Source organism: Alternaria hordeiaustralica (assembly GCF_023758085.1).
Source record: "Alternaria hordeiaustralica strain BMP 2776 chromosome Unknown scaffold_4, whole genome shotgun sequence".
Lineage (NCBI taxonomy): Eukaryota > Fungi > Ascomycota > Dothideomycetes > Pleosporales > Pleosporaceae > Alternaria > Alternaria hordeiaustralica.
Window position 1 is genome coordinate 1,189,450 of NW_026056776.1, and position 27,907 is coordinate 1,217,356.

A 27,907-nucleotide genomic window follows, 5' to 3' on the forward strand; every position below is an offset into this window, starting at 1 on the left:
ACCCACTGGTAGTGAGGCCGTTGCATGGTGCCGGCCTAGGGTATTGAAGGCTCATGTACCCACCCGATGCAGTGGTTAAGTGTTGACTTATTTTGATCTCGCACCATGGTCGCACGATGCCGTCCCTAGCGACAATAATAGGTGGACCTGCGATCTGCGATCTGCGCGCCTAGCGAGTGACAAGGCCGCGAGGGTTTGTGAGAGTTGAGCAAATCTTGTGGTAGCTTGGGCGGCGAGTATTGGTAGTTTTAGCCGACGCACTTCATGGAGGGGACCCGCACATAAACCAGACGGCTGAGCAACTTGGAGCTTGGTTGAGCGTGGATGATAACGGAGCACTGAAACGCAAAACGAAATGCTTGGATGACGCATGCCATGACGATGAGGGGGCTCACGCAGAAGGAATGGAGGGATGAAGCGACCGTTTAGAGGCCTGTCCTGAAGCCAGTGCGCTGCGGCAGCACAACAATAGCCCGTCGGGTTATTCCCAGGATATTCTCACGGAAGTTTCCAGCCAGGGTCGGCAGACAGAAGTTTCTTCTCGCCGGCGGAAGCTTCTCTCTCCCCTGCTATTAAAGGTTGGACAGTATTGCAGCGGTGGACATGGCAGCAATGGTGGGTGAATGGCGAATGTTTTACGATGTGAAACTCGCCCCCGCATATCCAACCGTCGTTCGCTGGGCCAGGAAAATGTCAGCAAAGGACGCAGCGCGATTGGCGTGCTGAGTGCAGGCCAGGGCGCAAAAGGAGCATCTTCGTGTTTAATGGAGTGCGGTCGTGTGTATGGAGATCTGGAATGCGGTCGCCGGATCGAGCTCATGTCCGCGGCCCTTCTTGGCTGCTATTCGTGGGGCCGCAGCGCCGCTAAGTTTCGATAGTCTGGTTCTGCTGGGAAGGGGCACACGATCGCTCCTTCCGCCGATGTCCAGGGCTGGCTGGAGGGACTGCGAGGGCAGGTCATGGCGGGCTGTGGCTGTTGGGCGTCTTCAGGAGGCGCGTGCGGGTGGGCGACAGAGGGTTTGATTGACGAGTGGCAGATTTGGCCGCTGTCGAGGCTTCAGGCGCCCACTCGGCTGATTGGCTGCTTTATCATTCTACGAGGCATCGAGACTCCAGGCTGGTGGTCGGCTGCGTCCTGTCTAATGCTAGCTGCCACTCTGAAACTCCAACACCTCCTGGTCGGGCCGGCGCACACCACGACGCGCAGTATACCTATCGTCCTGTCCCGTACTTCCTGGGAGTTCTTCCCTCCTGGCCCCGCTGCACTGCACTATTCGATGCAGGCCAACCCACGGCGCATCACCACGATTCTTCCGTCATATCCTCCCAGGTCCCCCATGCTTGCAGTAGTCGCCAGTAGCTTTGTCTAGCCATTCCTAGCCGACCATACTCTACCGGCTTCCCGCGCGCGCATCCATTTCCTCGTCGCGCACCTGCAACACATATACACGCTCCGCAGCCGCACTCTACTCGAATCACTGCCTTCGGCCTAATATAGCATACTCTAATCAATCATGAAGCAACGCAAGTTCTCCTTCAATCTGGCGCCAGTCGTACGTTCCATCCCCAGTCCTTTGTCTGCAGTCGCATCCCAACAGTAACTCACCGCCAATGTAGAAGATTGCCTCCAAGCCAGACCTCTCCGACAAGCCCGCGCCGGACCCGACTCCCTCTTCGTCACACAAGAGACACACCTCCAAAGACAGCATATGCGACCAATCGCCCTACATCAACCGCCGCGTTCTCGACGAACATACCGATCTGGAACTGCGCCTAGCATGTCGCGAAATCCTACAGAACTTCAAGCCGTCCGACCATGGCATGGAGAACACCGATCCCAAGCTCGACTTTGGTGGCCTCGGCCGAAGGAAGGAGACTAAACCACAGGCCACTGAGGTCGCTGTCCGCATGCCCACTGGCGCGCCTCCAGAGTTGGCAGCGACTTCGACGTCATTCATGATGCGCAAACCCAGCACCAAGACGCGCTCACGCACGAAAGCGGACCAGGAGATTAGAGCAAGGACCTACGGAGACATGCCTGCACGCGCGAATAGCAGTCGCAAGCGAGCTGACTTCGGATGGCTTGACGAACGGGACGCAGAGAGGGAGGAGAAGCTGAGGTCATACGGCAAGACTTCTATGGACGTACCGCGATCGAACGTCTTCCACAATGACTCGGACGAAGACGTGACCCTTCCCGTAGCAGTCACATCTACTCTCGCCAACGCCAAGATGTCGTCGTCAGTGCCTACCTCAGCATCTTTACCCTACAGCAGGAGCATGAACCGACTATCCCACCAATCCGACAACCCAGCAGCAGTTGCAGACGCACAAGCTGCAGAATGGATGCGTCGAGAGCTGGAGAAGAAGCGGCAGCAAGAAGCATCTGAGGGCCACCGTGGCCGCTCATCGACTTCAGTCCGACCACCCAGTCGTGCTGCCAGTGTCAAGGAAAGCGTCAAAGAATACATCTTCCCCGGCTCTCGCAGTCGGGCTCTGAGCCGTGCGCAGTCTAAAGAGTCTCTTCGTCCAGCAGCCGACAACGACGACCAGGGTCTCTCACGCAGTGGCTCGAATTCAGGATGGCGTAGCTGGGGCATACCCCGCCGCTTGAGTTCAAGAAGCAACAGCAGACCAGGAACCTCGAAAGGAAAACCGGAGGAAGCTCAGCCCAGGAAGTCAGAGTCCAACGGCCTCAACTTGAACAGAGAGCTACCCCCACTACCAGGTCTGGACACATGGAAGGACCACCAAGAATCTCCTCAGGAGGAAATAACTGTATCGATGAAATCTCCCACATCGCCAACCGCCGCAACGCACATTGCAAGCATGATGCGCTCGCAAGAACAGCACCAGGAGCGCTCTCCCGCCGCAAAGAAACACAGGAAGAGCGGATCTGATACGTTGGCCATGCAATTCAACGATTCGTTCCCTGCCCGGAAGTCGTCTCGCAAACAGGAGACCAAGGCCATCCCACAGCCCACAAGGACCAATCCAGGTAGCCCAACACACCCCGGAAACACGATGACTGGCTGGTCCTCTACTAGTAATCTAGACCAGCGCCTCGAAGTAGGCTCCAGTAACCACACTCGCCAACGAAGCGGAGATAGCAACTCTGCCAGCAACCAGAGTGCCGAGGCGTCTACCTTCTCTCGTAAGATGAGTCTGGATACCACGGCCCGGAAGACCCTCTCCAACGAGCCCAAGACCCCAGGCCGGGAAGAGCAAAAGTCCAAACTGAAGAAGATCTTTAGCGGCTGGATGCACAAGAAGGACAAGAAAGAGGACTGGATGCACAAGATGGAGAAGGAGGGTGTCAGAGAAGGTGTTATGGTGCAGGACGGCAGCACGAGCGCGTCACCCGTGGTACGCTACTAATTTCTCTTCTCCACCGTCTGGGTCTCAGTCAGGGTCGTACCTTCCGTTTTGGATGGGTCATATGCCCAATTGGGATATCTGTATACATGTAATGACGCTCACGCGTAATGTGCAACGACGCAACGCCACTTTTCGTTTCTTCTCGGGGGTTTCTTAGGGAGTTGTATATGCGGCTGCGCCGTCATCAGTACGATGCATTTTCTTTTCTTCTTGCATAATGGTACAGGATTGTGGTAATAGAATGAGATTTCTGGAGTTTTTCACAATCAGTGCATGATGCCGGTGCTTGCAGTGTCAGAACTGCATGACGTCCGCGCTCCATCTTTATTTCAGGCATGAGAAGAGGCCAAGTTGTCGGTTGGCGCTATACACGTGACTGCGCAATGATGTGTCACGTCAGACTGGGTGCTCCTTCCATGACTACAATCTGGACACTTGCGCTCAACAACCAAGCAAGCGTCTATCTCCAGCCTCATGTGCGCACTACATCTTACTGGCCGTTAACATGGGTATGGAAGCCGGCGTCATTTCGCGACAGCGACTGACTGCATATCAGCAACGCCCTCACCTTTACCTGAAGGTCCCCGCTTTTCCACATCAATTCGAGGTACACGTAGGTGAGGTGTCTGAGTGGTAGCTATGGCAACACTATACGACGGACCGCCTGCCTCATAACAACATCACACGACTGTAGACGCAGGCCGACTGGCGATTGAGTACACAACGTGCTTTCCTGTGGAGGTTCCGACGGTACCTACTCTCGATTCCGAATGCACCTACCACGATCAAGTGGCCACTGCAAACTACTTGCTTCAGAATCGGTGACACATCACATACACCATCTCTGTGCAGCTCCCATTGGATTTGACGACATACCACGACCGACTCTGTGAGAGCTATGCCTCCAACATGATCGTGCAAGGAAGCTAACACCGAGCTGTGCAAGTTCTATTCTTCTCGCCAGAATGCCCATATCATTATGACATTCTAAACGATACATCCACAAGATCTCCCACTCCACTCGTTCGTACACGAAGTCAAAGCTCCATCTTTAGTCACAATATCCGCCGGCAATGTGCAACGTCATTCACTTTTCCTTCAAATGCCAGCATCTACTACGTCTACGAAGATCGCGCTGCAAGGGTACCAAGCACAAGATGACGAGGACAAGCATACGAGCTGCTTGTACTGCTGAATCCTTCCTTACTGTATACGTTCATACTGACTGCAGTCCCTGCGAGCATAAACTATGGGAGAGCCAGTGGGAATCCAAGCTAGGGCGAGCGAGATCATATCTAGCTAAGCTGATAGAGAAGCGGATGGCTGGTGTCGACGAAATATCGACTCTAGTTCGGGAACTTGACGAGCAATATTACGTGGCTTCCTGGGATGCACGTAACATGCAGATAACCTCACACGCTTTTAAGAAAAGCGTGGCGCGGGTAAGCATTACGGATCACCGGACAGCGCGCTCACCCCTGACCCAAGAAGTACGACCAGAAGACGTTGTCGATCCGAAGAAGCACGTGAAGGACTGGATGGAGATGGATGATAACGACTACGATGGGGACTACATTGCGAGCACCGACCCAATCCACCCAGTCAGTACCGATTACTCGCATCCTCTCGACGATGATGACGGAAGCTGGATACTCAATCACTTCTCGCCAGAAGAAATGGAATCTGCGGCCGGAGATCTAGACTTCGACCAGAACGGATGGAGTTGGGACAACAACGATAACGTCAACGACAGCGACAGTGAGAAAGGCGGAACGCCTATGATTGCTAAATCTCAAGAAGAGAACACTACGTCACAGATCGGCGACAACGATCTCATCGCATGGGGGCCTGAAGCCTCGGCGTCCTCCACGCTTTCGAATATCAGCATGGATGGTCTCAGTATGGAACAGAAACATGCGAAGAAGCAGAAAGAACTCATAATCGACGCATTCTGGGTTGTCGTTAATGAGTCCAAGGAGCCACAAAGACATTCAGACTCCAGGATAGACGATCTGAACGTGATCCTTCGCAGCCTCAACATCTCTCACGATACGCCAGCCCCCTCGACCCCTTGCACGCCGACCACGTCACCTCACATGTGGGTAGATGGTTCCTCAGACGCCCATACTCCACCATCAACGCCTGTTCGGCCAACAACACCACCAAGTCCTAACTCAACACGCACGGCTTACAACAAACAACGCAAGTTTCTCAAGAAGCGGCTCCAAGAAGATGCTAACAGAGACAAGTATTGCAGTGACTTGCTCCTTGTTTCGCGATTCGAGGCGAGGGCATTTGAGGGACCAGAGGGGAGATTTATTGCTGATCCCCAGATGGTGAGGGCAGGTGGTGGTGGAGGAGGCAACGGGTGGTTTCAATAAGAGTTTAAAGGTCGTCAAGGGCCGATGCATTGGGTTGGCCACGTTCAGAACTCAGCACGAGGTGGGCCATGTCTTATTGGCACCTCATACTGCACAGGGTCCCGACTGCAGCCTACATCAGGACAAAACAAGCAGATCAGAAACCTCTAGCGTCAATGTAGGCTTCAGGGTGTCAGACTTTCCCTTGATCAAAGCGCTGCAAAGCTCTGAATACCAGTGTGAATGGATGTACCTTTCTTCATTACTCATATACCGACAGTGCCATTACGCGCTGCCATTAATACCCATGTCTATCAAATCCCACTCATGCGCCGAACGCTATGCATAGATCTCATCGCTGAGCTAAACGCATCAGATCACGTAAAGCGTGTAAAACAGCCCCCAGCATGTGCAAGGTCGCCAGACCCAATCTGCGTATGATCCGATACGTCCCCCACCCTGTCCAGTAACATAGCCCCAGTATAATTAGTGGGAACATGATCGGGCTCACTATAAACAAGAGCAGATAAGCTGGCCCCATGCTGAGAATCGCGAACACGGCATGATACCATTGGTTGACAAAGTCCCAGTCGAACTCGTCGGGAATATCGTCTGGATCGAACAGCGCATGGGGATGACGGCCGTCAGTCATCGCGCATACGCTCCGTCGCCTTGCCGATCTAGAGCACCATCAGCAACGTAAATAACCTAGAAGTCTGCGTTAGCTCAGGATATTCGTTTCTAGACTAAATGACTCCGACGTACCCATTGATTCATGCTGGTGGATCGACAGGGATCACCACCTGTCGCCACCAGAATCTCCGCTCATGACAGTATTGAAGAAGTTGGCGTCGCCGCCGTAGTTGCCACCTCCGCCGTACCCGCCCATGCGGTTCTTGCCCTGGGTCTTGGCGTGTTCAACGATAGAACTCTTGCGGCCGAGATCCTTCGCTAGAGAGACGGAGTTTGTAATGGATGATAGCAGATTGACTAGTTGCACATCAGATGCTTCTTGCTGGGACTCGAGCGAGAAAGCGGCTGAGTCTGGCGGGCCGAGGATATTTAGGCGGGCGAGCATGGCGGATACACTGCGGAGAATCGAGTGGTCTAGAGGTAGGGGATGTTGCGCGTCTGGCGCGGCGTTGACTGGTAGGGACGGGTCGGAGAGGTACGATGCTGGGAGCGAGTCGATGTATGCGCGCAGGAGCAGGATTCGTCGGCTGAGCATGCGAATGGCGTTCATCTTGGCTGTAAGCGAAGAGAGAACTGGACAAAGGTTAGTATGACTGTACCAAGTAAAACTTTAGGCGGTTGAACCTACCTTCTTCGTCGTCTGCATTCAAGATGACCGACTCGTCAATGGGCGCATCCTTTTCTTTCTCCTTCTCCTTTTCCTTTTGCTTTCCTCGTGTATTCCGCTTCCCAGTAACCTCATCGGTTCTTGAGGGCTCCGGCGCTGCACCGGCCACGTTTGCTGTGCCTTCTACTGCAGTGGCGTTGCCACCACCCCGCGCGACGAAATCGACAGAGATCATTTCCGCCTCGCCAGTCTCAATCGAGTATACTAGCTCTCTGAACTTTGTAGACTTTGCCTGTACGGCCCCGTCGATATCCATAGCCTTATCGTTCGGATCGCTCGTTGTATTGACGGACAAGGACTCGTAGACGGTAAGAGGCAGCTTTCCGGCAGCGGTTTCTTTGGAGAAGGCATTTTCTGGGTGGAAGAGTACGAGCAGCGGAGACTCGGTGTAGACTTCTGATATGCGCGAATGGATAGGAAGGATGTGGGGTTCTGGGCCGGAGGCGGGACCGAGGGTAAACCAGCCTACAATGTCTAATTGTGGCTCCTTGTGTACGTCCTTGACTACAGTCAGGTTAGCTTCATTCAGATGTGGAAACACGAGGTATAGCCGAGAACTTACAGTCTTCGATACGCTTGCTGAACCATTCGTCGTCTAGTACTGTCTCCCCGTCTTGGTTTGGCAGGAGCTTTGCTTGGAAAGCAACCTCCATCGTGATATTCTGACCATCTTGCGCGCCTAGTATGGCTCCGACTACTGGTCCTGTCTGCTGTCGTAGTGTGTGCCGTGTTACGCAGTCTGTTATTGTGAGGAGTACCAGCGGGTGAAGCTGTACTGTTGGACTTGCGTCAGAGGCGCGGGTGGTCGAAACGAGTGGATTCCCTGATGATTCGGCCATGTTTGCTGCAGTGTAGTTCGGTGTCGCGTCTGAGAGATTCACGATGGTCGATATAGTGGTAGGAGGTCGGAGTGGTAGTCGAGCAGCAAGGCAATTGCAATGATATGGTCTTGGTGGGGAGCTTGCTTAGGCTGCAGCTGCCACAATTCGTGGGGTTGTGCCAAGGCGCTACCCGTTCAGAGCTAGTGTCAACGCGACTGCAGCGCGACGCGCTTTCCATGGGAAAGATCGGTCATCCTCTAGGTTTCACTACACTCCTCTTTCTCAGACTTCAGAATCAAGGATCACGAATCGGAGCGAGTGGTTATCATCGGAGTACGATTATGGCATTATCATCTATGGTCAGGCCTAGCCTCCAGATCTTTGCGTCAATCGCCAAATACACCCCATAACTCCAAATCCAACCCAACCCAAAAGCGAATGGTATCTTAGTCTTGCTCCAGACTTTCAAAACGCCTGACCGCGGTCGCCGCCTTTCGGACGATCTCTCTATATCGTTTCTATCATGTCGTTATGAATGCCACACAATTCAATGTACATATTAGTGGTTTCCTGGGCCGTTCACTTCTTTACATCTCCACGAGGACTTTGAGAACAAGCTTGCCGTCTTTGTCGACCGTCTTGCCCGCGAGCTCGAAAGCTTCCTTTGTCGACGTCAACCCATGGAACCTGTGAGTGATCATGTTGTCAAGACTCGGAAGTACACCGGCAGACAGGATCTTGATACCAGTGGGGTAGGTGTTGGCGTAGCGGAAGATGCCAATGATGTCGACCTCCTTCAGATGAGATGCTGACATGGGTAGTGTCTGAACTGGCGTACCCATTCCGACCATGATGAGCTTGCCGCCAGGCCTTGTCGCCTACGAGAAATTAGGATTAGGTTTGCGATTGTTTCCGGGAGAGACTTACGTATAGTCCAGCTTGCATGCAGATTTCCTTTCCAGTGCAGTCAAAGGTGACATCAGCACCTTCAAAGTCTGGCTCGTTCTGGGATGCAATCTGCATAACATCGGCAGCCAACTCCTTGGCTACGGCGAACTTCTCAGCAGTCTCGTTGCCATGTTTCTGCGGGGTCACGATATAGCCCTTGTGGGCGAAGCCGTTCGCCAAGGCGTAGTTGATTCGCCCATAGTCGATGTCTGCGATGACAACGGTTGTGGCGCCAGACACCTTGGCCATCGCAGCTGTCAGAAGGCCGACTGTGCCTGCGCCAAAAACAATGGCCGTGTCACCTTGCTCGATCTGGGCTCTTCTTGTTGCATGGATCGCAACAGAAAGAGGCTCCAGAAGCGCAGCCGATTCCATGGAGACATGCGAAGGTAGTCTGATTTAAGTTGTCAGCTAAGTTCGGCTTCGGGTCGATCATGCACGACATACTTGTGGCACCATTTCGCGGGATGGTTGATGCGTTCCTGAAGCGTCCCCTGGAAGTGAGGCACAGATTTGGCGCTACTCCGAAACCTCATCTTCGGGCAGAGATTGTAGCGTCCCCGTTGGCATGACCTGCAGTTGTCGCACGGCACACCTACCTCCAGAGCAACACGATCGCCAATCTGGTAGCCGGTAACACTCTCGCCGATGGCAACCACAACCCCAGCAGACTCATGGCCTAGTGACAACGGCTCGCAAGCCTGCAGATCACCGTTGCAGAACTTGCTGTAGTAGGAACAATCGCTTCCGCACAGTCCAGTGGCCTTGATAGCGATCTGGAGTTCATTGGCGGCGGGATCCGTAATGGTACGAGTTTCCTAATTGGATTCGTTAGCTTCACGTTTAGATGCTCAATATACACCAAAACCCCCACGAGTAGTGGGTAGACGTGGGATGTGTAACGAAATTGGAAGGCATACGAGCCGCAAATCCCTTGGCCCATGTAAGACCGAAGCTACGACAGTCGAGGACTTGGAGTAGTGCCTCGTTGGGATTGGATAGATATCTGCGAGAGCTGAGGGAGCCATTACGAGAAAATTTTGGTAGTATGGGGGATGGTGGCAATGGAGCGGGAAGAAGTGAGGAAGAGATAGCTAACAGAAGCCCACCCCACGGGAGCGTGGAGGCTGATATAGTTGTTGAGAAGGCCCATTTCGATCAACGGTGGCCTGGCACAAGCTGGGCTTGCCTCAGGTTGGTGCATCGGCGAGATAATGGCATCGCATGAGGGAAGATTCAAAGGTTCCACGTCATTTGCTAGGCGTATCAAACTGGCGGGACGAGCATGGATAGGGATGCGCGACCAGAGCTACTTGGTACGGTAGGCCTCGCGTAGTCTTTTCTTTATCCCGTTACTCTGTGTGTATATATGAGGCTAGATCTTCTTGTGGGTACACGACCGGGAGCTCTTGTTATTCGCCCAGCGAGCTAGTATGTAGGGACTCAAGCATTGTTAGACTCGTTTTGCCGGATCAACACCGTATAGCTCCGGGACGTGCACACGCAAGATGCGATATAGGAGCAATGTCATAATGCAGTGTGTATCTTGAACACGTCTTGTCTTGTGTAGTGGCCGTCTATCAGAAACCCGCCGGCGTTGTGAAACAGCGATAAGGCACACTGCACGGCTGTGGAGCCCGCTGCCAAAGGTTGTGTTGGGATTTACGGCAGCGAACCTGTCGGTTGTAGTGGCCCTGCAGAACCACAGATCCCTGGGCAGGACGCGCGAAACATCAGCCTGATATGCAGGCTGTCCTGTCTCGGCGTTAGCATGTCGTTACCGCTAAGCCAAAGCTCAAACCATAAGTCGTCCTCTGCCCCCGGTGCATCATCAATCTTGGATTCTTAGGGCCTGCATACCGACGGGAAAATTCGACCGCTGACTGGCTAGCGTATCTGGCTGATATTCCAGAAGACTTCCTGAAGTCACTTTTGCAATATAAAATCCCGGATATATTGCCCATGTGCAAACGGCTCACGCCCAACGGTGCGCCTCCAGCCTGGACTACTCTGGGGAGCATGGAATCAGTCCCGTAGTGCGGCCCCTTAGCGGGATCCTCCTGGGGCAACTGTGGTGTGTGTGGTAGCAGACCCGTTGGCTGAATGTCGGTTGGAGGGTGGGCATGGGTCATGGTTTGGCTACCGAGCAGCCCATTGACGAAATTCGTCCTACGCGCGACCGAAGTGCCGGGACAAGAAAGTACAAGGGCCTCTTATCGGAGCGACCTCAACGCCAACTGCACGAACGACTGGCCCAAGGGATAGCTAATAGTCAACAGCTGCACCATTGACCGAGGTGTGGCCACCAAGAAGCCATGGAAATTGACATGTGCCAGCATCTGCATGACAATGGCGAAGAAGCACCGGTAGCGCGCTGCAATGCCGTCCCAGATCTACCATCTCGACCGAGAAATGAGGTCGAGTGTCGGTCGTGAAGGATTCGGAGGAACAACGGTGATCGCGGGTACATGGCAGGCCCAGCACTTGACAGGGAAGCGGCCACGAGCAAGATGAGATGTCGTTACTAAGCCGACCCGCAACAAGCGTTTACGTATCTCTCCGACCGCCCGACCTGCTCTCCCATTCGACAACCACCGTCGTCTGGCACGCTGCCGAGCAAACTGCAGCAGCGGGACGGCAAAACAAACGTTGACGGCCACTCGATCTCTGTTCCATCAAACGTCGCACGGCAGAGCACCATGGTGGATCCGAGCATGCCCAGCAGTGTTGAGATTAACTTCTTTGCACACCAGGATGCGCCCAGGACTCGACTAACGAATATACCTAATGTACCTATCCAGCCAGTGCGCTCCCAGCTCCGGCGCGACGAGCTACGAGATGCAATAGAATAATGGCCCTACTGATAAGCAAGGTACCTCTCGTTCGCACTGCGCATGCGTCTACCTCAACGCCCCAGGTATATTCAACGCTACTATAGACCCTGTCCATGAACGTAAAAGAACACCGGGATGTCGCTCCACCAAGCGACCGACTCCACGACCCTCATGCATGGCCCTCTGAAAGCAGTAGGCGGTGAGCGAAGACCATCGTACCCAGTTTGAGAGTTTCCTGTAACCCTTTGTCAACCTGAGCACGTTTTCGCGATCTACGTCGAATATATGTCAAGCGCTTGCACGACGGTGCCGCGGCGGTGAGCAATTTCACCTTACTCGCTTCCCTCAAAGCTGCCTACGCCACAGCATCCAACCACCATGACCCCGGGCTTAAGGATACGTACTCCTCAGACAGGCGGTCTGTCGGATGTAGAGGTACCATTTCCCCTATCGCACCACCCCCGCCCAAAACAAGCTGCGGAGTGTGCGGAAGCCCCTCTCCGTATTGACATGTCGTCGCAAAAAAAGCATTGCATGTCGCAACCTACTCAGGACCACGAGGTTGCCACAATGTACAACGCCGCTTCCTGACTGGCTGTATTACGCGGTGGGTACCAGAACTCCGGATTGCGCACGGACGGAGGGGACCTGCATCCGCCATAATCTCCAAACAGTTTACCAGGGAATTCTCGAGCACTCCGACACCAAAGTATCTTCTTGCCCATGAAGTTCGCGTGGAAGAATGTCAAGAAGCGCTAATCCGCAGACCTGAGTCAAGGCGGGACAAGAGTCCAGAGGAACAACCCGGTGCCAAAATTCCAAGGCGGCGTATCTACTACTACTTTTGCCGGTACTTTTATGGTTAGAACCTCCGGAGATACCGAGATACCACCACACATCTCACGCTTCACTTTTGAGCTACAAGTACTTGACAATTGCCGTTGATCGTAAGCGAAGCAAAATTATGTGGAATGGAGAGGAAGAGCTGAGTCGGTGGTGTGCTGATGGCCCGCAGGTACCTGTGTATCAGGCAAGAGATGCAGATCATGTGCCCACACAACGTGCCGCCGCGGCATCCTTTGTAGTCGATGATGAGTATCGGCGTCAGGACGTGTCTCAACGAGACAACGCATCTGTACGCTGACGCACACATGCGTCTACCGATCAAGTGCCGTCTCTAGCAACCGTCAAATTTGTGTCAAGGTCCGCTATCTTGGACAAGCTATAGTCAAGACTCAACGGTCAGCTTTGACTCCACATCGGAGAAGTGCAAAGGATTCCGCGTGCTTGTCTAGCGCAATGCGATATCGCTGCGTGGACAAGGAAGCCATGAGGCACGTGTCAGACCACCAGCACGGATAGAGCCGCAATCTCCATCACCTGTCAGTTCGTACCCGGTAAACTATGATATGCCGTTCTCGGTCGACGGGCAGGACAAAGTAATCAAGCATGGATACACCGCTGGGCACCATGGTGAGATTTTGAGTACTCCAAGCTAGACCAACTTACTCAAGAGACGGGTCAATGATTATCCCAAGACCTTCAACATTCCGTCTCTCTAGGCCCCTTCCTACAAACTACTCTCCCGCTTCTTCTTCCCCACCAGCCCCTCCGCCTCAAGCCATTGGCGGATAATAGCATTCGTCTCCTCTGGCTTCTGGATCAACGCCCAATGCGCAGCCTTCACCTCTCCCTTCGTAAGCTTCGGAATGAAATTGTCCATGCTCTTTGCCATTGCGGGCTTTAGCACGTCGTCATACGTGGCTTGGATGAACAAGACAGGCTGAGAGATCGTCTTCTTGTCGAGCAGCGCTTGGTCTTCTTCCCAGTTCGTGCGGCGTTGGCGATACCAGTTTACTGGGTTGAGGGGTTAGTGGTTGAGCTTGAAGTGGTGTGTAGATATGGTGGATGAGTGGTAGGTTGGGGAGAGAGGACTCACATGTGGGGTGGATCCCGTGGTTGAGATACTGCTTGACGTAGTAGTCTAGGTACTGATTCGCTGTTAGTACACCATCGCTTGTTAGCAAATCCTTCTGAGTTGTCTCTCTGAAACAAGGTGATGCAATGGATCGATCTCGACATGTGCTTCGCGCGGGACGATCTTGATGTCGAGCCGAGTCGATCTTTTGGAACCCTTTCCCGCCTCATGCATGATATGTCGGAAGTGGTAATGCCTCTGTCGAGCGAAGCAACCACCCCATAGCATCCCCTCAAAAGGTAACACATTGGTCTCTCACGGCAATCATCCACTCTTGTCTCCCTTCGATCCCGCACTCGACACGCGTTCCAGCATAAGAGATCATCACGCACCTTTCCGTTCAGAATCTTGCTCTCACCGATCTTTGGCAAGTTTTCGACCAGTATTCCCTTCTCGGGAACGAATGTGACCTCGCCGTTTGGTCCCTTGGCCCCATACATGCCACTCAGAAATTGTCTGATCGACTGCTCATCGTTGACGCTCTTTTCCACTTCGCCCGAAGCGAGATGGACCTGGTAGGCGAATTGGGGTAATGGGCCTTTGACAAGATCTTCGGTGGAGAAGTACTTGTCGGAAGGAGCGGTGTATGGTGTGCAAACTGAGAAGACGTGTGTGATGAGCTTGGGGTACCTGTGGGGGTTGTGAGTTGGTACCGCATATGGTAGTCAAGATGCCCGGGGACTTACCACTGAGCAGCTCGCCAGACGACGAAACCTCCCCTGAGAAAAATGTTAGTAGCCGAATCTCTCGATGCATACATACAGCAGACGCCTACCAGTCATGACCACCAAGAATGATCTGCGGCGCATTGACTTCTTTAGCCAGTGCAGCAATATCATCTGATGCTCTCTTGAGTCCATACAACTTGATAGAATTTGGCGGAACTTTGGGAGCATCCTGGACAACTCAGTTTCGGTATGTTCCCCCGAGTTGCAAGACTTCTGGATTTGCCTTACCGTGCCACCGTATCCCATCATATCCGGCGCAACAACCCGCATCCCCATGTCGACTAAGAGAGGAATCTGATACCTCCATCCCATCGATAGATCGGGCCAACCATGAATCTTCCAAAACAGTCAGTACAATCATGTTGCTCCACTCCAAAGTACCCTTTCCAACAGAAGAAGGTGCGGAATTTGCCGGCATTGCATAACAGCCACCAAACACCACTCACCAGAAACACGGTATGCGTATACTCGCCAGACTTTGGTACCGCATATAGGTAATGGTATGTTTGTCCATTAAGCTTCGCAGTCTTGTGTTCGACACGAGGGTCTGATACAGGGTCAATTGGTTGGACAGGCATGACGTGATGTCTGTGCGACGAAGGGTAAAAGAAAATATATTGCGACGAGGGTGGTTGGAATTCCGGGTTATAGCAGCGATAGTCAGAATAGCCTTGGGTGTCGATGGCGGTGAGCAAGCGAGTCGTCTTTGACGACGCAGCTGTAGATTCATGATGATGGTTGCTAGATTCGGGTATGCCGAGGTACCCCAATTGTGGGGTATGTAATCATCTCAGCCCTGACATCACTCTCATGGTTCTCGTCGTTGTTTACACAACGCGTAGGATCTGCACGCGAAGCGCAAAGTCAGTGTTCCTTGTGTTGAAGATAGTGTTGCATGTATATTACTATAGTATGCTCGGAGATGGGCGGTTTTAGGATAATCCCACGCGCCGTGGGGTCCAATCTATCAACCCGAGTTCTAGGTAAGTCGCTGTGCATGCAGAATGAGGCGAGAACAACCGCAAGCGAGTACTGTAAGCTGTTGTTTGCCGGCGTCCGTGCCGGAATGGTATATGCAGAAGATTATGCGTGACCCAGATATTCGGAAGGAGCACAGTGCTGCCCGGAGCGCATACACAAGCTGTACCCTGGATGCATAGTCGACGGATAATGCAGCACCTGTGACATGGCAGGAGCCGTGACACAATTGACCATATTTTGATTAATTTGCGAAGCGTTGTGACTATCGCTGCTAGGACTTTGATAATACTACGGTCGCATATCCAAGGTGGAAAGACCAGACTCCGTAAGTCAACGGGGCTGGTTGGCAGAAGTTGCGACAGGACCAAGGTCGATATTGCGAACGACTTCAATCGAGACTCGCCAACAGCGATCTATCGGGCCGGTCCTGGGTAAAGGCAAGAAGGTGTGGGCTTCCGGGTGATCCTCAATAGATGACGGTGTCCTCGGCGGCTTCCTCGACAACATCCTCTCCGTTCTCGTCGTCATCTTCCTTCATGGTTGTGTCAGCTACGGTCTCGTGAGTTGCACCGTGGCTATTCTGTATGTCCTCAGTGGCGCGCTCGACTTTTGCATTGGTGTCAGGGGTATCGGGCTGGTGGTCCTTCATGTCCAGGTCCTTGGGGGAGATGGCGCTACCATTAGTCTCGCCATTGGTGGTGGTTGTCTCTTGAGGTGCATGTGCATCATGGTTCTTACCGGTTTCTGCACCCTCTGCATCACCCTTTGTTTCCTCGGATGCACGCCGTCTCCGCAGATTATCCGGTTGTTGGCGAGCCTCGTACTCTTCTATCTCGCGTTTGACGGTTTCTTCGGCTTCGGCTATTTGGTCACGTATGCGATCTTCCTCGTCGGGACTGGTTTCCCAGGGTTTGTAGTACTGTGAGCAAGATCAGCTGTGAACCAGGATGATCAGATGGAAGGCGACGTACGAGGTGTGGCTCTGACTTGGTCTGGAGGAAGTGCGCCATGGCGAGTAGATTTGCGTGACGCGCCTGCATCTATGAATTGTAAGCACCCAGCCAAAGCGTCAGGTGTAAGCCGTCAAGACATACCATATCTCTCTCGAGAAGCTTGTGCTCCTTCCATCGTTGCTCTTTGCGCCTGGCTGCACGCTCTGCCTTCCTCTGTTCGCTCTCTTGGTCGTCCTGTTTGCGCTGAGCTAGCTGTCGCTTCTCGATCTCGGCGCGACGTTTCTGTCCTGTAGTAGCAGAGTTCTGTGAGAGTGCACCCAAGGCGGCGCCGAATAATCTGCGCTCTCGTCCTCTCTCGCGTCGCACAGGGGCGGGCTTGTCATCTTTTGTGTCCTTGGTGGTAGAATCACGTCTTTCTTGGGTTGCAGTATCCTTCTCGAGTCGCGGTCGCTTTGAGGTGTCTTCTGATAGTGATTCTTGTCGTCTCTTGTGGCCGTTTGCCGGGGGTGAGGCTGGCAGTGATAGTTCATCCGGGAGGACTACAGCCGATGCAATGGGTCCGTCCATGACAGTATCGCGCGCAGTATATGGGGGTTCTGGATGTTTCTAATATGTGCTTAGCAGTATCAGATAAGCACGCGTGGGTGTCATTGGTATAGGTGGCCCAGGGATCTCGCGATGGAAGCTTCGTGCACGGAGCATGGGTTCAGTTCACGCTAGCAGCGGACCACCGAAGCTGACTTTCACGACCGACTTTCTGTCTCACTGTCACGCGCCACCGCCATACCAACGCCCCCGTCACGACGAGACACCACGCTCTATTAAACCTGCGATACTGAACACGTCCATATTCGTCACCCCCTTCATCACCTTCCGCCATGTCTCGCCATCATCCGTAAGTACCCTCCCACCTCAAAAAGTCGCGCATACTAACACCTGTCGCAGCGATCTCGTCATGTGCCGCAAGCAGTCTGGCATCTCCATCGGCCGCCTCTGCGACAAGTGCGACGGCAAATGCCCCGTATGCGATTCCTACGTGCGCCCGACCACCCTCGCCCGCATCTGCGACGAATGCTCCTTCGGCAACTACCAGAACAAGTGCGTCGTATGCGGTGGCGAGGGCATCTCAGACGCCTTCTACTGCTTCGAGTGTACGCGCCTGGAGAAGGACCGGGATGGATGTCCGAAGATTATAAACCTGGGTAGTAGTAGGACGGATCTGTTCTACCAGAAGAAGAATTTCAGGAATCATTGAGGTGGCTTGGACTGCTGCTCTACGCGCTGTCAAGCGCGCCTGCGTTATAGGAGAATCTATAGGAAGATCTGGACCTCGGCTACATGGAAGAGTGTATACGGAATAGCATGGAATGGAAGCATGGAGTTTGGGCGTCGCGGCAGCATCCTCAAGCGCCGCGATGTAGACAAAATGGGTTACGGCGTTCAAAGATACCTCAACGATCTAACAATGGTACTTCTGCCACTTTCTTCATCTAGCGACGTTGCTGACAAGTCTGCAAGATCGAATTCTTCTCTGTCTCTGGGCATACTGGCCTTTTGTGTTTGCTCATCAGGCGGCTTTTGCTGCAAAATATAACTTACTATCCGCCTTCTTACTGCGTCTCTGGTCACTCGCTCGCACCCGTATGTGATGAGCCAATCCAGCCAACCTCGGTGTCTCCACTATCCTCGGCGGCGCTTTCCCCTGTTCGACTTCGGTTAAAAAAAAAAAGTCGGCATGTCAAAAAGAGCAAAAACATACAACAGCGGGGATTCGCTAGTGGTCACCCACCTAACTACTAATCCACCGGTACAATGCTTGTATATGGCTGAGCGGACGGGAAGCCTAATTCTCATTGTCCTATGGTCGTATGTGAAGCAATGGGCAACTGGATGGATTATAAACTCACCGCAAGCTTGCATACGGAAGACTGGACGTGTAAATCTCTTACACTCAATTGAACTAGCCAGGCTTCTCTTTCATCATTTATCCTCTTGCAGTGGTCTGAGTGAGGGAGTAGCCTCAGACGCGCAAGGTCAAACTAATTCCGGTCTCGCTTGGCTAACAACACCATTCCGAACCCACGCTTGTTGCAATGTGATAGCTGACAGCTTGGTCAATCGGCCTATTACAGAAGCCTCCATTGCCATGACAAGAGAGATTATACATGGCCTGGTATTACGGCTCCCAAACCATCGTGTCAATGCCCAGCCATGCTGAACGACGTTCGAGCACACTTCGGAAGGAGCGAAACCCGTCACTGCCTTGACAGCGGGTTCCGTTACGCGGAAGGGGCTGGCCCGAGGATAAGCCCTGTAAAGACGTCACCACCCGCAATGAAGCAAGGTACGACAACGGTAGTGCAGCTAAGCTGGAGGTATCCAAGGCCGATAGTTCATGCGAAACCAATTTGCTTTTCCGGAATAACTGAGCGCAGGGCTCTGCTTCGGTTCCGCTATCCTGGGTCCGGCGAGAGCGACGTCGAGAACCATCCCGAGGTCCAGAACGTCAGGCTTTATGGTGTTGAAGAATGGGGTCCGCTTAGGTTTGCTATTTCTTGCGCTATACCGTCTGACCATATCACGCAGCGAAAAACGGTAGTGCATACACTAGAGCGTGCGGGGATGCAACTAGGGAGATGTGTGGCGCAAATGTCTAAGAGGGGAAAGACAGGATAGGGAGTGGGCGACGGTCTCGCTGCCCGGGGCATGGAAACGAGAAGGAACGGTACGCTATCGACCCGACCCTTCTTTAGTCTCGCCACGCCTGTGACGTCTGTTCTCACTGCAGAGCTACACAACTCACGCAGTTTACGGCCGCGAAGCGATGACAAGTGCCTGAGTACCTCGATACACGTCTACTGAACCGACTGAAACACCGCCAACCGATGCGCAGATACATTCGTGCACAATCCAACCCGTTCATCACAGTTGAGGACAAAATGTTCGTACCAATAAAAGCAATCACGGAGCAGTGGCCCGCAGTTGTTGCCAAGAACTCTAGGTCTCGGCCATACCTACCCCGTGAAGTTGTTATGATCCAAGAGAACGTGGAGCCCAAAAAGCAGCATATCAAAACTTGGACATAGCCGAGCAGTGTAGTCAGAGGGGTAGATTCAGCTCTAGATGGGCGTGTACACTCCTGGACCTTGGTGAACGATGCCACTAAGGGTGTCTTTGGCACTGTATCGTCAGTGGCTCAATACACGCGTTTTAAGCGCGATAACACACGAGCTTAGAGCTAGATGTTGTTGATCCTACACTAGTTTCCCCAGCCTCATGTATCTTGGTACCTTTCACTAAATCCTTTTTGCTTTTGCCCGGAGCGTACGATCCCCAGTTGTTCCGCGAACCTGCAGCCGCAGTCCTGGAAAGTAACAGTACCCATCCGAATCAGGCGTAGAATCAAGATCAAGCGCCGGAGGATATCCAAAAACAGCAAGTCCACGTGATTGTAGCAACTATCACGTCCGAATATGAGTGTTGCCACAGGAGGTCTTAGTAGAAGTGGCTTCGAGTGACAGCGGATTTGCCGCTATATTTGCGCTGATCGTAGACAGACCTGGATTAGTTTCGTCTCTCATGCAGACTACTGGAGACAGTGAGCTCTTCATGTAGGGGAACTTGGTATCACAACTCCAGACCGTCACCCTAAGGCTCGCTTCGAACTGTGGCGTACTATCTTATCATCGAAGACACCATAATCATACGATGAACGAAGTGACATCTTGGAACGAGGCTTGCGCTTGACACTCACGATGACCTCAACCACCTTCAGTGCCAAGTTTCGTACGGTTTACCGAGGGGCTTCTTGCATCCAGACGAGCTGGAAGGAGTTCAGCTATGCTTGGTGTAGCCTGGGCAGACATGATCTCGATCGGGGGAAGCGACAAGCCGTGAGAGCAGAAGATAGAGAGAGCGCTTCACCTGAGCACGCTGAAATGTCTATATAAGACCTACCACCCTTCGCCCATAGCCATCATCATCATCAGAACAACTCACAGCATCACAACTACTAAGCACCTTTCTTCTCATCATCCCATCATCTTTTACAACACAAACCTCCTCTTCATCCCAACACCAAGATGAAGCCTTCCACCATCCTCTCCGTCTTCACTGTGGTGGCCACTGTTTCAGCGGTGCCTACCATGGAACTTGAACCGAGAGCAGCTCCAACATGCCCTGCTGGAAGCTTCAAGCAGATCTGCCTGCCCGGCGGACTGTTCAACATCATCAACACGCTTCTGGGCAATATCCTCGGCACTGTTCAGATTTTCGGTACCCCTTGCGGCGGCACGATCAAGTGCTGCACTACTTCCTCTGGAATCGGCTCCAAGATCAAGGTCAGCGGACTCAAATGTGTCGCTCCTACTACACCAACTACTCCGACCATTCCACCCGTGGTGTCTGCACTTCCACCTGTCATTCCACCCGTGGTTTCTGCTATCCCGCCTGTGGTGTCTGCCATTCCCCCAGTCATCTCTGGTGTGGTTTCCGCTATTCCACCTGTCGTCTCCGCTGTCGTCCCACCCGTGGTTTCCGTCGTAGCACCCGTGGTTTCCGGTGTGGCTTCAGTCGTAGCGCCTGTGGTTTCCGTCGTGGCGCCTGTGGTCTCTGGCGTGGCCTCTGTCGTTCTACCAGTGGCAACACCCATCCTTGAACCAGTGGTCTCCGCTGTAGTACCAGTGGCGACACCCATCCTCTCCGTCGTTCTGCCAGTGGCGACACCCATCCTCAACCCAGTACTCTCTGCCGTCGTGCCAGCGGCAACACCCATCCTAAACCCAGTCGTCTCCGTCGCTGCACCAGTCGCAACCCCCATCCTTGGACCAGTACTTTCCATCGCTGCGCCGGTAGTAACACCCATCGTTCAACTTCCGGGCATTGGACTTTAGTTTCGATATTGCAAGCAGATGTTAAACTGTAGGATGCGACGTTTGTACCGCTTTGGATTTCTTACTACACTCATTTCAGGACTATCATGGACTCAGTTCGGGGAGTTTGCTTTCTACAGCGATGTCTACACTCCTTTTGTCTCACTCATGTACTTGGAATAGTGATATAGTATGAATAAAAAAGCAATTAGCGATCAAACAAAACCTTGGAAGTCTGTGTTCCGGTGCAAAGAAAAATCAAAGCTTCATTGGGAAAGCACACGCAGCTGCAATCCATTGCCCAATCAACTCACTCAACCACCCTCCCAAATCCCTCCTTCTCCCTCATGCCCCTCCCCTTCGCCTCAATCTTATCGTTCTTGACCATACCACCCACCTTCTCCACGACCTTGCCCAAGAGAGAATCTGGCTCCGGTCCGCTCATCTCCCCCGTCTTGTTCCCATACCCTGCGCCGCCTGTGGATCCGCTGCCCATGGCTGTCCCATTGGAATAAGGCGCTGTGTCGGAGTGGCTGCCGAAACGGAATTCAGAGGTGTCGGTGTCGGGAGTCGACGAGGAGCGTTTGTTTCCTGATAGATGTTAGGAATGTTAGGCGTGTGTGTGGGGGAGCGTTTGCTGGGATGAGAAGAGGGAAGGGGAGGGTGGAATTACCGAAGCCTGCACCGCCTGTTATACCTGAGCCGTGTTTTTCGTGGGGGTTATGGTATGGGGTGTGGGAGTCTACGAGACCGAGACGTGTGGTGCTGTGTTGGTCTTGGAGGTCTTCTGCGGTGTAGTCTGGGGCTGTGCGGTTTCCATAGCCTGCCATGTTTGCTTGTGATTATGTGACAACTTTGAGTGTTTGGGTGTATATTCAGGTTGAGATCACTCGATATCGAAAAGTATGGACGGTAGGTAGTAGATAGTGTTATATTACCACGAATTCGCGGAGATCCATCGCGGACTATATATCGTTCATGCACCCTTCCTTTACGATCTGCCGTGTGCTAGCCCCAGCATAATTGGCATGTGTTAAGAGGTCAAAAAGCCTTATGAGGTCACCTTGCTGGGGGAGGCGTAGATCATGCGATCAGAAGCTCTATAAGAGGGTGGAAGACCCGGCCAAGGTGTGCTTGGTATTCCTTGTAGTACGCTAAGTTCCGCTTATGTGGGTCGGAGGAGATAGTGGCTAAACTGAATCCTACGTGCAGCTGTCGATGCTATGCAAGTTTGCGATACCGGGAGCGTTTTTGACAGGTCCCTGGATACTTCTGGATCGCATGAGTCGCCGGCCTCAACTTCACGATGGTTCCTTTTTCACACCTTGAATGCGTGGTCGGGACTTGTAGGTCGGCACTCATTGGATCGATTTGTTGTAAAGATTGAGGCCAGAGATAAAGCTGACATCCCGAAATGGTGGTCGTCGCCGCTGATCCATGATAGCGATAAGAGTCCCGCTAGGTGCTGTTCCGTCACTGGCTACTCCGTGTCTGCCAAGATCTGGGGTATCCCACACTCCCTAAAGCCCATCTGAAAGATCCAGAACCTGTACGCCAAGGTGTCTAACGCCAGCAGTGCAATGCATGATAAACGAGAATCGGAAAGGACGAATAGCTGAAGGTGATGACCTCATCGGATATATTTGGACTGTCGCGTGGTGTTAGAAGTATACTGGAGGGTCAGTCAAGGGGCACATACCATGAATTTCTTGTGGAAGTCGGACCGCAGCATGTCGTTGATGAATTCCTTCTTCTTGTTCCTGTCTTCGGTACCTCGTGCTTGGTTCTTGAACACGACATCGTCGTCCCATCGTCGCTTCATGGTGAAGTCTTTCGCGTTGAGTAGGGGGTTGCCTCGGGCGACATCGATTTCGCGTTGTTGCTCCTCTTCTGCGGCGCGTTCTGCCTCCTCTTTGGCTTTGGCTGCGGCGCGCTCCTTCTTGATCTTCTCCAACTCGCGCATGAGGGCCGCGGTTTCATCCTCTTCGTCTTCGTCGCTGGGACATCATTAGTCAACGGGTTGGGTAATAACACATCTTCGCACTTACTCGTCGTCGCTGCTTTCGCTCTCACTACTGCTATCGTCGGCGTCCACGTCTCGGAACTTTTCCAAGACCTCTATGCGCCGCCGTTTTTGAGCTGCTTCATCCTCTTCCCCCTCTTCGGCTGCCGGTACGGCATCAATCTGACGCTTATGCGCATTGCCAGACTCGGCTGCTGCCTCCGGTTCGACGTAGGTGCCGTTCTTCTTCGCGATGTGACGCGCCTCGGCCTCCAGAAGTTCAGCGCGAAGATCGCGCTGTATGTCGGCATCGCCGCCCTGTCCCGGCTGTCTATGCTTGAGTGTTGTGTGCGCTGGGAGTAGTCGCTGGTGGTAGGCGGGTCCTCGCTGGGCTTCTTTGCCGCGCGCGGGATCGAACGTCGGTCTGTGGGCAGTCGTCATTGTATCGTTCTACTGTTTTGCGATGGTACGATGGGCTGGCCCTGGTTTCGGAAGTCTTGCGCGTGGTTGATGTGGTGAGTAGGTGATGTGTAGAAGAATTGGTGCACAGAAGCTTGAACTCGTAAATCGCGCTAGAGCACCGGCGATTACAATTCCCCGCCGCCGCATTTTCCATGGCTGTTACAACAACTACCATTTCACCAACGACAACCTCACGCATTTATTGCAGAGGACAAAGATGCCTCGAGAAGCTGAGATATCGCTTAATGAGCGCGAGTTCATCAAGCAAGCGCTGCAGGAACAGATACGAATTGACCGACGCGCATTCGACGCCTTCCGCCCACTCGAGCTCACTTTTGGAGAAGAGTATGGCGTCGCAGATGTTCAGTTAGGCAAGACAAGGTACATGATTTACTGGGAGGTCATATGCGCAAGCTAACACTTCTCAGGGTGATTGCGCGCATATCAGTAGACGTGACGACACCATTACCAGAGCGCAAGTTTGATGGTATCTTTCAAATAGTCACGGAGTTTTCTCCAATGGCTTCTCCAGCCTTTGAGGTTGGTCGGTATGTTCTTCTAGATACCTACCAGAACTTCGGTATATCTGACTGAAAAATTAGTCCTACAGATGCCGAAGTCATCCTCTCGCGCATCCTCGAGAAAGCCATCCGCCGCTCGAACGCTCTTGACACCGAATCGCTTTGCATCATCGCTGGCTTAAAGTGCTTCGCTCTCCGCGCCGACGTACACATCATCGACCATGACGGCGGGCTGATCGATGCATCGTGCATAGCCGTCATGGCTGCGTTACAACACTTCCGAAGACCAGACGTACAAGTAGAAGGCGAAAAGGCGACCATTCTCAGTGTGCGCGAGCGCGAACCCATCCCGTTGTCGATCCTACACCAGCCGCTCTGTGTTACATTTTCATACTTTGAGGGAGAGATATTTTTGGTGGATGCAAACTTGGCTGAAGAGCAAGTCAGGCAGGGAGAAGTCATTCTCACAATGAACAAGCACGGCGAACTGTGTCAGATTGCGAAGTACGGAGGAGCGACAATAAACCCGCTGGCTCTGCTGAATTGCACGAACGTTGCTCTGCAGAAGGTCAAGGAGATGAACGCGTTCATACAGAAAAGGCTTGACGAAGACGCCAAAGAAAGGGATGCCGGAGGACTACTGGCAGAGCTTAGCGCTGAGAATGCCAGGTGAGAACTCGCACGAGGCAGAATCACCTTACAAAAGACGACACGTCTGGCCAACAGCCAGTCTGCGATGCTTCCAAATACTCGCATCTTGGGCGCCGCTCAAGTTCGTCCGAGCATTCCACCTAAGAGGAATGTTTCTAGAACAGGACGCACCACGAGCCCACTGATGATGTGGGTCGGTGGTCGGCGGCCCCTTGAAACACTGCTGGGAACACCGAAGACCAAATCGCGAGATGCGAATTCAGATGTAGCATGCGAATGTGGCTACGCATCGAGAGTTCATGTCAGGATGATGATCTATATACAGCCGTGTAAATCAATTCATTATGGACTTTACTTATTTAATTGCATCTCGACCTGCAATCGCGAAGTAAGCTCCCATCTTCAAACCCGAAGTTCTAGATTTTGGAGTTCACAAAACGGTGACGTAGCTGACAAAGCCCGACCGCGTCGCACGACACCTCGGCCCACGCTCCCTGCATTTCCACGCGACACACCAACACCTTAATCGAATGACATTTCTCCACACGCTCATTACGAGCGGACAAATTATCATCCTTCATGCGGACCGAGACATCTGCAATGATATATAGCTAATATCACCATCATGGCTGCTACATTGCAGTTTCAAAGTCGCTTCACTCCAATCTTGAACATTGCGTCATCAAGGGTCTCGCCGCATTACGTCTTCTATCTTAGATACCAAGCATCCGGCGCATCCTCACAACATCTCTTCTCTCCACACTGAGTCTCTTCACCCAGACTTTCTACAATCCACAAAGCCCAGCATGTCGTCGAAACTCGTACCTTCCGATCCCGCCAGCGTTATGGTGATTCGCGACGTTGTTCCGCGCGTAATCACCACTTTGTCAGTGCCCTTCTGGAGATTCGGTCGCGTGAAGATTGGCGGAAGAGGAACGATTGGTATGCTGTGCCCAACGAACACTTCGCATGCAACTGCTAACGCGCAAGAACAGTACGACTCGAATCCGGTTCTCTCGCCGTCTTCTCTCCTGTCGCATTGACCGAGGATGTCAAGCAGAAAGTATCCGAGATGGGTGAAGTAAAATACATCGCCGCTCTAGACGCAGAAGTACGTGTCAGCCCACAAGAACACCTGCGACCGTTATTAACATTATACGTAACAGCACCACATCTTCCTCGGCCCCTGGCACAAAGAATACCCCAACGCGCAAGTCATGGGCCCCGACGTCCTCCCCGAAAAGCGCGCAAAGCAAAACGACGAAAACGTCCCCTTCTCGATCCTCTTCAGCGCCGACAAACGCGTCGAGACCATCTCCCCCGAATTCGACGCGGAGTTCGATTGGGAATACGTCCCCTCGCACGTCAACAAGGAACTTGTTTTCCATCACCGCCCTACCCGCACTCTCATACAGGCTGATCTCATGTTCAACCTGCCTGCTACAGAGCAGTTCAGCAAAACGGGGGTTGACCCGAATAGCGGCATCTTGACCAAGATCTTTGTGGCGCTTCAGAGTACAAAGGGCGATGCCAAGTGGCAGCAACGTACGATCTGGTATGGAACTAGTGCGAGTGATAGGAAGGGCTTCTCGGCTAGTATGGAGAGGATCAACAAGTGGGGATTCAACAGGATTATCCCTTGCCATGGCGATGTGATGGAGGGTGATGGCAAAGGCATCTTTGAGAAAGTCATGAGGTGGCATTTAGATGCTGCCGCGCAGGGCAAGAAGAGTACTTAAGTGTGTTGAAAGAGATGATGGGGCGTTTGGGGTAGTGCAAAAGCGAGGTGTGTACATCGAAGAAAAGCGCGGAGTTGAGGCGGGTGTACGATGATACCAGTGGATGAGGTGTTGCTCTTTCTTCATATGTACTAATCAACATAAATATATCCTTCATCCTTGCCAGCAAGAATACTTCATGGATAATCGTATTGTTTACTTCCTACCCACCCAATCCGCCATCTCAATGTCGTCAGCGAAGTTCTGCTTCCTGACATCCCTTCCGTCGTAGCCACCCTTCATCTTCTCCTTCTGACCAGTCCAGATTGAAGCGATACCAGCCAAAGTATAAGGGTTCTTATCAAACCTTGCCGCCGGTGCCGGGGGCTGAACCACCACAGGCGGCGGCTGCTGGATTGTATCTTGATATCCATCTGCCGTGCCAGGCTGTTCAAAGAGGATATCTTCACTATACCCCGGATACCCATACGGCGAAGCTTCCGGCTCGCGCTGTTCGTGCGGGTGATGTAGATGTAGATGTAGATGCGGGTGCGGTAAATGCAGCTGCGGAACATGAACATTCGGATGCATAACATGATCCACAACCCCCATAACCGCATCTTTGACCCCGTGCGCCTCCCCGTTCTTCCCTTGCCCCTCGTTCGCCTTATTCGGATCCTCATATCCCCTGCCTCCCTTCTTTCTCGTCATACCCTTATTAAACTTCCCGTACCTTGCCGCTTTAGCCATGTAGTACGCGATGCCCAGGCCTACGCCTAGCAAGCCTACGACTGGCGCACACGTCATGAGTAGCCAGGCTACATGCAGCAAGAGGTCATTAAGCCAGAGTTTCTTCTTCGACGTCTTATAGTCTGTGTCTGAGAGATGTGCAACGAACCAGGGGATGTGATACACGAGCGACTTTTCGAGGAGGGCGAGGGTGAGCGTGGTTTGTACCGTGAGGAGGGAGAGGCATGCTACGCGTGACCAGTGGGCTACGAGGGGCTTGTTGATGTCGAGGTCCTTGAAGGCTGTCCAGCGTTCTGTGTAGGGTGCGAGGGCGCGCTCGTGGAGGTCTGGTGGTGGGGGCGGTTTTGGCTCTTCTTCTTTTGCGTCCGCTGGTAGGCCTTGTAATCTTTCTCTCTCTTGGCCTGCGTTCTTTTCCTGTGGCTTTTCGTTCTTGGTGAAGTAGAGGAGGCTTATTGGGGCGCGCCATAGGATGAAGAAGGGGAGTACGATGGCGAAGAGGATCAGGCTGATGAGTATCTGTATGGTTATAGTGAGGGCTTTGATCAGCCGGTCAGGCTGCATGGTGGTAGGCGATCGTATGCGCAGGTAGCT

The 27,907-nt window shown here is 52.9% G+C and overlaps 12 protein-coding genes across 12 annotated transcripts; 5 read left to right on the forward strand and 7 right to left on the reverse strand.

Annotated features, from left to right (window-relative positions):
- Window positions 1-1,514: 1,514 nt before the first annotated feature.
- J4E84_003172 (uncharacterized protein) lies at window positions 1,515-3,378 on the forward strand (the record flags this gene model as incomplete). The annotated part of the gene is made up of 2 exons (XM_049385790.1): window positions 1,515-1,553; window positions 1,618-3,378. 2 exons carry the CDS (start codon window positions 1,515-1,517, stop codon window positions 3,376-3,378), a joined length of 1,800 nt encoding a protein of 599 aa, XP_049246667.1.
- A 909-nt stretch (window positions 3,379-4,287) lies between these two features.
- Window positions 4,288-5,759, forward strand: J4E84_003173 (uncharacterized protein; the record flags this gene model as incomplete). The annotated part of the gene is made up of 2 exons (XM_049385791.1): window positions 4,288-4,293; window positions 4,488-5,759. The coding sequence occupies 2 exons, from the start codon at window positions 4,288-4,290 to the stop codon at window positions 5,757-5,759; spliced, it is 1,278 nt and encodes a 425-aa protein (XP_049246668.1).
- Window positions 5,760-6,534: 775 nt separating this feature from the next.
- Window positions 6,535-7,937, reverse strand: J4E84_003174 (uncharacterized protein; the record flags this gene model as incomplete). Its single annotated transcript, XM_049385792.1, has 3 exons — window positions 6,535-7,004; window positions 7,060-7,602; window positions 7,661-7,937. The coding sequence occupies 3 exons, from the start codon at window positions 7,935-7,937 to the stop codon at window positions 6,535-6,537; spliced, it is 1,290 nt and encodes a 429-aa protein (XP_049246669.1).
- Window positions 7,938-8,506: 569 nt separating this feature from the next.
- On the reverse strand, window positions 8,507-9,895 carry J4E84_003175 (uncharacterized protein; the record flags this gene model as incomplete). Its single annotated transcript, XM_049385793.1, has 4 exons — window positions 8,507-8,797; window positions 8,847-9,261; window positions 9,315-9,685; window positions 9,788-9,895. 4 exons carry the CDS (start codon window positions 9,893-9,895, stop codon window positions 8,507-8,509), a joined length of 1,185 nt encoding a protein of 394 aa, XP_049246670.1.
- Window positions 9,896-13,271: 3,376 nt separating this feature from the next.
- Window positions 13,272-14,985, reverse strand: J4E84_003176 (uncharacterized protein; the record flags this gene model as incomplete). Its single annotated transcript, XM_049385794.1, has 7 exons — window positions 13,272-13,558; window positions 13,641-13,692; window positions 14,012-14,309; window positions 14,366-14,398; window positions 14,455-14,576; window positions 14,636-14,743; window positions 14,854-14,985. 7 exons carry the CDS (start codon window positions 14,983-14,985, stop codon window positions 13,272-13,274), a joined length of 1,032 nt encoding a protein of 343 aa, XP_049246671.1.
- Window positions 14,986-15,854: 869 nt separating this feature from the next.
- On the reverse strand, window positions 15,855-16,908 carry J4E84_003177 (uncharacterized protein; the record flags this gene model as incomplete). The annotated part of the gene is made up of 3 exons (XM_049385795.1): window positions 15,855-16,307; window positions 16,360-16,428; window positions 16,483-16,908. 3 exons carry the CDS (start codon window positions 16,906-16,908, stop codon window positions 15,855-15,857), a joined length of 948 nt encoding a protein of 315 aa, XP_049246672.1.
- A 311-nt stretch (window positions 16,909-17,219) lies between these two features.
- Window positions 17,220-17,596, forward strand: J4E84_003178 (uncharacterized protein; the record flags this gene model as incomplete). The annotated part of the gene is made up of 2 exons (XM_049385796.1): window positions 17,220-17,236; window positions 17,287-17,596. The coding sequence occupies 2 exons, from the start codon at window positions 17,220-17,222 to the stop codon at window positions 17,594-17,596; spliced, it is 327 nt and encodes a 108-aa protein (XP_049246673.1).
- Window positions 17,597-21,522: 3,926 nt separating this feature from the next.
- On the reverse strand, window positions 21,523-22,042 carry J4E84_003179 (uncharacterized protein; the record flags this gene model as incomplete). Its single annotated transcript, XM_049385797.1, has 2 exons — window positions 21,523-21,803; window positions 21,886-22,042. The coding sequence occupies 2 exons, from the start codon at window positions 22,040-22,042 to the stop codon at window positions 21,523-21,525; spliced, it is 438 nt and encodes a 145-aa protein (XP_049246674.1).
- Window positions 22,043-22,842: 800 nt separating this feature from the next.
- CWC15 (complexed with cef1p) lies at window positions 22,843-23,655 on the reverse strand (the record flags this gene model as incomplete). Its single annotated transcript, XM_049385798.1, has 3 exons — window positions 22,843-22,860; window positions 22,912-23,209; window positions 23,261-23,655. The coding sequence occupies 3 exons, from the start codon at window positions 23,653-23,655 to the stop codon at window positions 22,843-22,845; spliced, it is 711 nt and encodes a 236-aa protein (XP_049246675.1).
- Window positions 23,656-23,893: 238 nt separating this feature from the next.
- Window positions 23,894-24,870, forward strand: J4E84_003181 (uncharacterized protein; the record flags this gene model as incomplete). The annotated part of the gene is made up of 3 exons (XM_049385799.1): window positions 23,894-24,057; window positions 24,105-24,224; window positions 24,279-24,870. 3 exons carry the CDS (start codon window positions 23,894-23,896, stop codon window positions 24,868-24,870), a joined length of 876 nt encoding a protein of 291 aa, XP_049246676.1.
- Window positions 24,871-25,654: 784 nt separating this feature from the next.
- J4E84_003182 (uncharacterized protein) lies at window positions 25,655-26,587 on the forward strand (the record flags this gene model as incomplete). The annotated part of the gene is made up of 3 exons (XM_049385800.1): window positions 25,655-25,790; window positions 25,844-25,959; window positions 26,015-26,587. The coding sequence occupies 3 exons, from the start codon at window positions 25,655-25,657 to the stop codon at window positions 26,585-26,587; spliced, it is 825 nt and encodes a 274-aa protein (XP_049246677.1).
- Window positions 26,588-26,782: 195 nt separating this feature from the next.
- J4E84_003183 (uncharacterized protein) lies at window positions 26,783-27,877 on the reverse strand (the record flags this gene model as incomplete). The annotated part of the gene is made up of 1 exon (XM_049385801.1): window positions 26,783-27,877. One exon carries the CDS (start codon window positions 27,875-27,877, stop codon window positions 26,783-26,785), a length of 1,095 nt encoding a protein of 364 aa, XP_049246678.1.
- Window positions 27,878-27,907: the final 30 nt, after the last annotated feature.